The 11,684-nt window shown below is 32.9% G+C and overlaps 1 protein-coding gene across 2 annotated transcripts in view; it reads left to right on the forward strand.

Moving 5' to 3' along the window:
* Positions 1–10,318, forward strand: part of LOC124364592 (golgin subfamily A member 1) — an 80,224-nt gene extending 69,906 nt beyond the window's left edge. For both annotated transcript variants that reach the window (XM_046820178.1, XM_046820179.1), the window contains exons 9-12: positions 3,451–3,846; positions 5,841–5,984; positions 7,919–8,137; positions 9,862–10,318. In XM_046820178.1, coding sequence (XP_046676134.1) covers positions 3,451–3,846; positions 5,841–5,984; positions 7,919–8,137; positions 9,862–10,005 — 903 coding nt within the window. In that variant the 3' untranslated portion in view covers positions 10,006–10,318. The remainder of the gene's footprint in view (positions 1–3,450; positions 3,847–5,840; positions 5,985–7,918; positions 8,138–9,861) is intronic.
* The last annotated feature ends 1,366 nt before the right edge of the window (positions 10,319–11,684 follow it).

Below are 11,684 nucleotides of genomic sequence, written 5' to 3' on the forward strand. Positions count from 1 at the left end.
AACTCAAACTCAGATTTCTCTCTTGCCAAGTGAAATCTGGGATGCACTTTCCGAGTCCCAGTGGAGCAAATACTTATTGTTAATCAATCTATATTTAAATGTTATAATACACATTTAAAAGGTACATATTTAGATTATAACATCAAATTTTTCAGTGCTATCTCTGAATCACTGCCACCTGTGATTTTAACTAATGGTTTACATCAACGTACAGTTTGGTGTCAGTATCAAACTTTTCCCCCTCAATTTTATTCACAACATACAAAATATTTTTCGAAAGTTTTATACTCATTATAACCCTTTGACTAGTAATTCCGTAGCGAATTCAGGAGCGCACCACGTGCCACCAGCAGTAATCCCGGAACCCATGTGGGAAGCGCTATTGTGCTAAACGGTTTTCACAATAATGTTTCATGATGAATAATCTCTCTCGCCTGAATACGTTTGCGATCTAGTCGAATGGATAAGAAACAGTTCAAATAGTTTTCATCGTTCCCACTAGATAGCAGTTTATATTTTATTTTCAGTTAAAATTTAGCACCATACGACAGTGTTCAATCAGCTGATTCTACTTCTGTTTGTGTACAATTCTGTTATATCTGATACATGTTGTAACCTCATTTTTACATTGTCGGTTGATCTTTGTATGTTTTATAAGAAAATACTGACAATATTTATTTTTATATTCATATTTTGTAAATAAAATAATTGTTGTACATAATTATAACAATTTGTGCATAAATACACAAAAAAAACCTCAAATATGTTAAATTGAGTGTTTTTTTTTATTACTTTCCCCACAGTAAACACTAAAAACATAAAAAAAATTAAAAACTCATTTCTTTTTGGGCACTCTTACAAAGAAAATACCCACTATTCAAAGGGTTAAGTAACAATTTTCATTGTTGACAGACATTAAATGTGAAATAAAATATTATGGAGCACTATTGTTATCATAAATAACCACAGTGTTTTTAATTATTTAGTATAGGTTGTTATGTATGTTTTTGCCTGTTGCTTGCTGTTATGTTGTTATGTTCACATTATTTTGTTTTTTGTTATGGTTTCTCATAGAAGTGTCTTTTTAGTTAATAATTATCCAAAAAAATGTGCTTGGCATACAAAGTGCAGTATATACACGTTAAAAACAAAACAATTTTAAGCATATTACACATTAATAAGATTAATATTGTGTTTTATATTCTCTAGTAAAAATCATGTATTTATTTTTTATCAATTAAAATTACTACCTTTCAGATGTGTTGTATATGTTTTTATTGTATGTTATAATATGTTTTATTTCTTCTACATTGCTTGTAAGGATTATACAATACATGTGGAACTTGCAAGTAACAAAATCAAGTTATATAAGACATATATCATTATTTCTGATTATTGTTACTCAGTAAATAAGTGAAAATAAAAATTTGTATTTAATTAATAGGCTGAACTAAACCAGTTTGAACTCGTGTGGTATATAGACCATCTTCGCATTTGACTTTTGATTTTACTTTAATGAAACAAATCAACATATTCACTATTATTATTGCATGCAGCTTACAATATAAGATTTTTTAAGGAGAGGGCAATTTCCGTTTTAACCTTACTCTGCCATCGTCATGGACTATTTCTGGACTGTTCTGTGCAAGGGAGGATCTTATCAAACAGTATAAGGGGAAAGTCAGTACAGTACAAGGTTGATAGTACTGATAAAAAGTACTACGGTCACAGCCAGGATTTGAACCTGCGCTGTCTCTAACTCGGATACTAGTCGTCAGTCCACCAGCTATTTTAACACTCCCAATATAAGACACTGCACAGCTTAGTCAACCCTCTCCCAGGTGAGTTAGTTCGGTCACTTTTGTCGTAGGGATTACTAGTCGTCATTGTTCTTACAACTCTGTTCAAACAAATCAATTACATGTTATACATCATTGTAAAGTTTATTAAATACTGTGTAATTTGGTTGTATTGTAAAAAATAACAAAAGGAATAATGATATGAGTAAGGATTTTTATATAGAAATGTAATTTTGATATCGTAAACATTGACATGTACCCTCCAACTTTGTAGTAAATAATGAGCAAAATAATGGTAAAACTATGTTTTTAATAATCAATACTTAGAGTAAGTTGCAAATAATTCTTATTACTTTGTGAACTGGCAACACAAGTCAATTAGTAATTTTTTATTCCAGTTCCAATAGGGAAAAAATAACTACCACACTTTTGATAGAGTGATTCATTACACATTTTAAATATTACTCGTATGTAGGTAGCAGCACAAGGCAGAACAAGAATGCATAAATAGAGCAACATTACTACAAATGGGTAACTCATTTGAAGTTCAAAATTCCGCCACATGATTGTTTCTTATATTTTTTAATCAAATAAACATATACATGTATGTTATGTTAGTACAAAGTTTGACACAGTTGAAAAGTTATAAAAGTCACACTTCTATATCCTTATTCAATAAAGGTTTTTGTAAACAGTGTCTTAAACTGACTGAATTTCCAGTAGCACATATCTTTTTAACAGTTAGCAAAAGTGTTAAAAGTATCTTCATAAAATTTTATGGACTACAATAAAATGAAATATTAAAAAGTTAACTACAATAAAATAAAATATCAGGGCAATATCATAGAACATGTTAGTCAAGTGTTAACTCTACTACCTGGCGGACTCTTTGCTGCAGGCGGACCGTATTCTGTGTTGTGCAGATGTGCTGGATCTGTGTTTTATATTTTTATTTAAATATTTGTGTTAAGTTTCGAACTGCTAGATAAAAAAATATATATTTCTTTGTTAAAAAGCTTTACTTCAGATGTCTTGTACTATTTTTTTTTATTTGAGAGATAATAGGATTTTAGACATATACTAATGTTATATACTACAAAAGTACGATGGCAAATGTCTGAATTCCTATTATCCTTTCAAATCATTTTTGTTATTAAGTAGATTGAGTGTAAAGCTGTATGTTATGGAATAAAATTTCTTTATTTCTTTCTTCATCCATCGTCAAACGACTTTAATTTAAACAAAGAACTCATTGATTTGTTAACTTTTCTATATAATTCCCCTGAAACTTTACGTTTTTCTTTTGAAAAATAAAGCGCATCCAGTTTCTTAACATCTAACAATAGGACGTATCCTAACACTTCTCTTATCCTTTGAATCAAACTTCTACAGTAAAGAATGTTGTGAAAAAAGAGATGTTGTTTTCCTTTTTATTAGCCTTATTCGGTCCATTCCCCAAACTGTTGACCTGTGCAGTGGACTGAACAAGCAGATTGGAAGGTTAGATGCTACAATCTGTGGTTAAAAAGAAGTCTGGTCTGGGCAAGATTGGAGTTTTAGAATGGCTGCCACAGGAGCAGTAATAATTTAACGAGTGGATGCGTAAGGTTTGTTAGAACCTATCACTGAGAAGGCTGTCCATCTGTTGCAGGCGGTAGCGAAGAGTGACAGTATAGACATGACAGTAAGAGTGGCAGAGGCGGAGAGGATGTGTGCGGAGATGGCGGAGAGGTGTGAGGTTCTGCAGGCGGAGCTGGAGACTGAGCGTTGCAAGGAGACGGAGGATGTGAGGGAACGAGTGGCGGAGTTGAGCGCACGAGTTGACCGCCAGCAGTACGAGCTAGAGGAGGAGAGGCAGAAGCATGCAGCACTGTCAGCGCAGCTCGAGAAGGAGAAGCGAGAGAAGGATGACGCGCTGTTGCGGAATGCGCAGGTGTCGCAGGAGGTCGAGATAGCCAAACAGGACCTGAGAGCTCAGCTGAGGGAGGCAGACGAGTTGTACAAGAAGCAGTCGTCTCTTGAGAAGAAACTTGTCGATAAATCACAGGTACGTGTTATAGGTAGACTCATGAGAGTGAAAATATAACTGTATTGTCGGTTAAGTTTCATGACTCTTTATTATTAATACGTTACCACCCTTTCCTGGTTTTTATAGTAAACAGCAGACACAGTTTACACATCAGAAATAAGTTACTCAATATGGTTGAATACCAATAAGAGAAATATATTCAACCTTTCTCTTCAACAATTATTGTAATGTAATAGTCTTCTCCAGGAGGGTTAATTTCTGGCTGGTTTATACCTTCCAGTTGAACCCACACTGGGTACAGCAAAAAATCTGATGTGTCACTTAAATCTGAGCAACCTTATGGATGTCCTGTAGCAACACATCACTAACCACAAGTGTCGAGGTTCTGGGGTGCAAGGGTAATTCGATAGGTCTAGTCTACTGTGGGAAATGACTGTTGGAGTTGGTAGCGTTTTCTGAGTCAAAGGCTCTTGCTAGCCTAGACATAAGGGCGTGCCACCCCCTGCCTACTTTGACTGGAGAGGCTGGTTGAAACCTAGCCTCCCCTTCTTCCAAGGTGACACAACTGAGACTAATGCCCTAAATGTTTTTCCTCAGATCTTGATACAAGACCCCAACCTCACCCTCAACATTTTAGTCCTTTTAGGATTAGGTGCCATTTCTTAGCTTCTTGTCCTAAGAGTAACAATGTAACGTAAAGGATTTATGGCAATGTCAAACAAAACTTCAGTGATTAAATTATAGCCTTTTGTCGTATACCAATAAATATATATTGTTCTAAAGTTATAGAATTCTAAGAGTGTTTTCTTAGTTCAAATATTTATGAAAAAGCTGCAAATTGAAGCTTTTTGCTGATTTGCAGTTGTTAGTTAATTAATTAAATTATTTATATGTATTTACCAGGTTTTTTAAATTGATTTATTGTATAAGATCAGATTTATATATTTACTAGCTGTTTCCCGCGGCTTCGCACGCTTTTCGTAAGTTTTGCCCGCGTATGAGCATTTCTGGTTGAAGTAAATTATATTTCCAACCCCGATGTAGATTTTACCTTGATGTCACGATCAAGAAAATATGTCAAAAATGTATTGTACATGCATAATGTATTTTATTACAAAGTGGTCTACCACTCAACCTTTAAGTTCAACCAAAAATTTAGTTTAGACAATTATACATCATAACTTAGCGCCTTCAAATAGTGTTTCACTGTTTAATATACGTATCTATCTCGTAATTGCAGGTTATAATGTGCAGGCGCTTTGAAAACTTTTCTTCATTTTATTCGTTTATATTCACGACATAAGCGAATAATTCAGATAATAACTACCCTATCTTCTAAGTTAGACTAAATTACGGATACATGTGAAATTTGATTGAAATTGGTTCAGTCGTTTTGGAGTTTATTGGCAACATACATCGTGACTCAAGATTTTTATATATATAAGATAAAGTATGAATCCTTCTGGTGGGTTGTTCATCACAATCTTCAAGACTTTTTTTGTTTTTGCTATAAGTTGGCTTATCTAAAAAAAAAAAAACACACAAGACCATCTGTGTACATGAGGCCATCTCTTGTGCCACTCAAACTGTGATGCATTTCTTATAATGTTATACTATGCATGCACTAGCAAATACATGGCAAAATGAACTAACAGCAGAATAAGCATTCATGTGTGGAACAACAACAAACTGTGTTCTTATTCTGTTCAATATAACAACAGATGTATCGACAAACAATGCAAACTTAATGAAGATCAAGAATAATTCAGAGTGTAACATGTAACTGTATTTAATGATAGCACCAATAAAATATTTATGTTGGTTAGCTTGAAACTTAAAAGAACAGTTGTTGGAATTTGCACGAGTTATATTAATCTAATTTTTAAAGTTAAGAATACACAAATAAAAATACATGTTATAATTTTAACATTAACTCTATCTAATAATAGTTTTTAGTAATACTAATGTAGCTTTGTTTCTTTGATGCCTAATTAGTGTCATCTTTTGTATAGGAGTGTGAAAGGGTGCAAAATGAACTTAGCTCTTTGAAAGTGACAGTAGCTGAAATGGAAAGTCAAACTATTGACAAAAACACAGAAAGGGAATTACGGGCAAAACTGAGTGACCTGGAAGCCCAACTTACAGACAGAAACAAAGTAAGTTATCGAATGAAGATGTTGAATTACCTATAACTATAATTTGTGTAATACTTTACTTTACAGAGTAACATCGGTTTGTTACTTTATCTTGTTTCTGCAATCTTTCAACAATAAATTGGTAAAGTCACTTTTCTGGTTTGGAATAGTACACAGGGATGGGGTTTCCCTTTATAAAGTTGACTGTTTTCAAGAGATTGTCTTTTTAACCCATTGAGGAAGCAATTAACCTAGCCTGCCTAGGACTGAATGTTTGAATTTATTCAGGCAAAAATGCATGTGTGTACTAAAATATTAATAGAATGAGTTTGTTACAGATAAATTAGCCAACTTTTCAGGACATTTTAGTCTATTTGGTTGCTCTACAATAGTGTTTGTTGCTTTCTCCAAATAATATTTTATTTAATTTTTGTTATTATATGTTTATAAATTTTGTTTGGTAAGAAAAAAAATCAAAATCAACTGTCAATATTCTGTTACTCTTTTTGTTTATTTGTTTCAATAATTTTTTATTCAAAACAGCACAATGTTTTTTACATGGAAAACCAGTTTTTATTGAATTGCTTAATTATAAAGCATAATAACAAAACAATCAAAATCCACTTACATATTTTCACTTTTTGATGATTTTATGACAAGCTCCTGAATTAGTTGTCTGGGAGATGAGATAAAACTGTCTGATACATTGAATTGTTGTTATTAAAATGATAATTATAATAAACTATTTACATTACATACAATGACCATTCATTTACTTTTTATAATTGACTTTTGTGTCAGCCTTTGAGTATCTTTGATATCTCAATATCACTGTCCAAGTATCTGTCTTCTTCTGAAGTACACAAACTGTCTTGTTCCATGGAGTGGAAGAACTAAAAACCCATTCGACAACCATAAACAGTTAAACACTAAAAATTGAGAACACGATGCATAGAATGTAAGCAGAACATTGAAGTGACAAAAATTGAGCATATGGCAAAATGTAAACAATAACAAAACAAGCTATTAGTTGTGGTTCTAGTGTGCAAACATAATAAATTGAAATGCAATAATTGCCTATAAGGATGCACGAGGGCACAAAACTGCTATCTAGCAGAAAAAGAAACAAATACATGACTCGGGCAAGTTCCCCAATGGATTAAAGTGGGAGAGATGTATGCATATAGATTTTTCCGAAACAATAGATTTATTCAGATAAGAAATAAATTCTTTTAATTCTCTACCAAATTTGAGTGTGTTGTTTGACGAATGACGGATGATTTAGCATAACTAAATGTCAGTCAGGGTTATATGTTGAAGGGAGACGAAGATTAATATCTCCTGTTTTGTAACTATTCAAATTTCCATTTTTAGTGGCTTGGTTATTTTGGAATTGTAAGATATACAATCCAGAACTTATGTTCTGTTGTGATAGCTCTTCTGCTCTTATGTACTTTATAAGGAATTGTAAGATATAAAATCCAGAATGTATGTTCTGTTGTGATAGCTCTTCTGTGTAACTAAATATTTTTGTAAAACAAGGTATTTACTTTAAAAGAACTTTATATCTAATTCATCAAAATTAAGTGGGTTTTTGTATAACATGATATGAACCAAAGAAACGGATTTCTATAAGAGTTCTAGGCAAGCAGCATCACTATAAAAGAGAGAATTTAGAAAACAGGTTAGTATTAGAATTATGATAGATCACATAACATTTCCATGTCCATAAAAACTTTCCAAAAACCAGTATAAAAATATCCAAATTATTTCAGATTGTTTTTGTTCATGCTGATTTATTCGGCACCAAATGTTCAACTTTCCTCTAGCAGTTTTTTAAAATAAAAACTAATTAAAAAATTGTACACAATTAGAGTTATTTAAATTCGGTTATTTCTTTACATTTATTTCTAGTTTTATCCTAATTTGTTTTCTTATTTGTATGGAATTTACAGAATATAAGGGTTCTACAACAACGGTTGGCAGATATGAAAAAGACTCTCCAGAGAGAGCTGAAGGGGGTGGACCCGGGTGGGGGTGGTGGCGGAGGTGGAGGTGGAGATGTCACTACCAACCATCACAACCCTACCCCACTGCCACCTCCCGAGGACGATGTCAACTTCAAGTACCTCAAACATGTCCTCATCAAGTTTCTGACATCCAGGGAATACGAGGTGGGATTTACATGTTTTTATTTCCAAAACTGTGTTTATTATATCATTCACTTTGAATACATACTTACACCCCATGAAAGGACTATGTGACAAGTTTATGATATATAAACACCATAAACTCAAATCAAAATTCTCAATTATGAGATGTGGTTTATCATACAAAATGTTCAAGTGTACTCAATTATCATTTTAATGCTAAAGGTGACAAAACTTATACAAGAGTTAGTTATAGGTGTTTTCTCGTTTGCTAACCATCAACAACCAGTTTTGGTTGTGATTCAATTTAGATATTATTATCCTAATACACTCTATCATATGGTCCATCTCTGCAGTAATGTTAAATGCGAACATCTCACATAATGCAACTTGTAATTTTCCATCTTCCTTATCCAGATAAATATGGTATTTCATTTAGTGGATGTTGATTTTGGCTTTCTGGTTACATATTATAATTTATTTTATGTTGTTGCTTACTTGTGTTATTATCTGTAGCAAATTCAAAGTCAAATTCTACAAAAAATTCAAAATTATTAAGATAACATATAGACAAGGTAGGAATATGCCACAATGTTTCGTGTAACAGGCTTCGTTGAAGTTGAATGAAAAATTTCTAGTTTATTGCTCATTTCATTAGGTATTACTATGTCATATTATTGTACTCAAGTTTGTTTTCAAATTTATTTATTGTATGATTTTATTTTTTCCATCAGGGTTACCATAGTGGTCTTATATCAATGTAAAAAAATGCTCAGCCAAATCCTATGCCTGAGTTATAGTGACATATACCATCATCAAACTCGATGTTGATTACATAGAAATTAAACTTCGTGCACAATATCAAATCTAAAGGTTAGTTTGTTTCCAAGATATCGTGTGGACATACAGACCGAAATGATAAAACTGGTGATAAAATGCATTAGAGCGTTAATTGAATGTCAGACAACAGAAGCACTCTATTCGTAATTCTCAACCATCTGTCATCAACCCAAACTGGTAGTCATGGCAACCAAATGCCTTTTTGCGCTTTATGAAAGAGTTAGAAGTAGAAAATTACAAATACACTCAGTTTGTAAAAACATCAAAATTATTTAACATTTTGTTTTGTAAGCATTATTAGAAAATGTATACAAATTAACCCTTTAACCGCCACGCCCGATATATATCGTGCAACTCTCGTTTTGTGAACAACTGCCACACCCCCACACCCGAGTATACTTGTTTTCATATTATCAGCTGTTTTATTTTTGTTGTATCAGCTGTAATATTGTGTTACTTGGTGTTCTATTATTTTAGAAATGTCTAGAAGATAGCTGTCCAGTTGGTGGTGCAATCTTGTGGACATTACTCAAACTACTTGGACGCCATGTGTTTTGTATCATACACGAGTTTTGGAATGGTTACGTTGTTATTTTACAAGGTTTTTTCCAATGTTTATTCGTAGATAGTTTTTGATAGTGTTGTAATTATTGGATAAATTGCCATTATTTGAGAAGTTTTTAAACATTGTTGATTATTTACTCTATTAAACTTTAAATAATGTGTTTAACGTGTAATGTTAAAAACTCCTTAAAATGGGAAAAAATACTTGGCGGTGGGGGGTTTAAGTATGTAATTAAGCTCGGGTCTTGCTGTGAATCCAGGAATGCGGAAGTTAAAGGGTTAAATTCAGTTAGTTATTGATTACAGATTGATGTGTTTGCATTTGTAATTATTTACTTCAACAGGCACAACACCTGACACGCGCGGTGGCGACACTACTAAGGTTCTCTGCGGAGGAGGAGCGGTTACTGCGTGAGACGCTGGAGTGGCGTAAGTCCTGGTTCGGCTCTCGCCCACGTCTGCCTAAGCTAAAACATTCCCCCAGCTGATGACCTGTTCATCGCGTGGATGAGCTCAGCGGTGAATAGCGACCTTGTATAAACAATTAAGTGCATATAAAACTAGTCTAATAACGATGCTAATTGTATATAAAGTTACATTTTCACCAGTGTATTTTTGAATTTATTGTGTATTTATTATTTATTTTATAAAAACTGCCAAACTATTTTGGTGTTTATTATAACTGCAATGCTGATTTAAAAAACATTATGAGTCCTTTGGTCTTGTTAAGATGCCAAAAACTAGCTTTATTAGAGTCCAGTTTGTTTGAAGAAGTTAAAAATAAAGTTTGATTATTGAAAATGTTGGTTTATCATTAACCTTTTTATAAGAGGAGCTGCACATATTGTATTATAACTAGTCTGGCTACGGGTTAATTTAATAAATAAATCACAATGATTTTCTCAGTACATGTGTTGTTTTCTAGAACAACTCAAATCAATGGATGGTCTAACTAAAAACTAAGTAAATGATAAAAGTAAAATATGACAAAATACAAATTATAATATCAAAAACTTAGGCTTCATTAATTTTATTTAGTTTTAAATTACAAATATTCACTTATTCGAATGTACCTGAAGGCCATAGTTAGGACTTAGCCTTTTGACTTATTTAGCCAAATCTGGGGAAGTGGACCATGTAGGCCTACCTAGTTGTGTTTCTTTAAACAGCCTGAAGATATTATATGGTAACGTACAATGCATTACAAACAAATTGACTGATTTAGAAGTTATTACCAGTTTGGAAAATATAAATGTTTTGTGTGTTAATGAACACTGGCTATCCCAAATTCAAATATGTCAGGGAAAAGTGTCAACCACACTAACAATAAAAATAAGATAATTGACTAAATATATGAAAACTTCCTAATATTAACAATATAGAACTAGACATAAACAAGAAATACTGTTAAAGGAAACATATGACAAGCTATATGTACAAGGTCTCTTAAAAAGAATGCCGGGCTTTTGACCAGCCATTACTTAAAAACTATTCAAGATTACTAAACGATTTAAACGTCAAATTGAAGTTGTAATATCTAAGTTTTCCTTTCCGTTCAGCATGGAAGGAAACGTTGACCTTGGCATGTGCTGTAGCTGTCCTATATTTTGACTGTTGCTTGTCGCCACTACATTGTTTATGGTACACAGAATTGAAATCTATTGTTAGTGTACAGTTTTGAGTTATGTACTTTGATCAAAATTTGCCAGATGATAAAGCAATTATCATTGGTTTAACTAGTTTCGTGATACAGGAAGTGTGTTGAAAGGACATTGAACTGGCTGGCCAAAAACAATTGATGACAAAATCAAAGGTACAACAATCTTGCATCACAATCCCGAAAAAATTGGTTGTCCAACAAAGTCTTCAGTTAAAAATACCGAAATCGGTAGTCCACTATGTTATTCATAAAACATTGAGGCTTCATGCCTACAAAATCCAGTTAAGACATCAGATTAACTGCTGTTCGCCCTAAGCATACAGACTGCTAGTTTTATGCTCATGCTTTATTCATGATTTGGCACATCTGTGTGATCGAATTTCGAAAGTAATCACAACTGTGACACCAGAAATGTTACTATCTATCACTTGGCAAGAAATCAAATACTGATTTGGTATCTGTAGAGCAACAAATGGAGCTCGCATCAAAACATATTGAAAGTATGAA

Source organism: Homalodisca vitripennis, chromosome 6, assembly GCF_021130785.1.
Source record: "Homalodisca vitripennis isolate AUS2020 chromosome 6, UT_GWSS_2.1, whole genome shotgun sequence".
In the NCBI taxonomy this organism is placed as follows: domain Eukaryota; kingdom Metazoa; phylum Arthropoda; class Insecta; order Hemiptera; family Cicadellidae; genus Homalodisca; species Homalodisca vitripennis.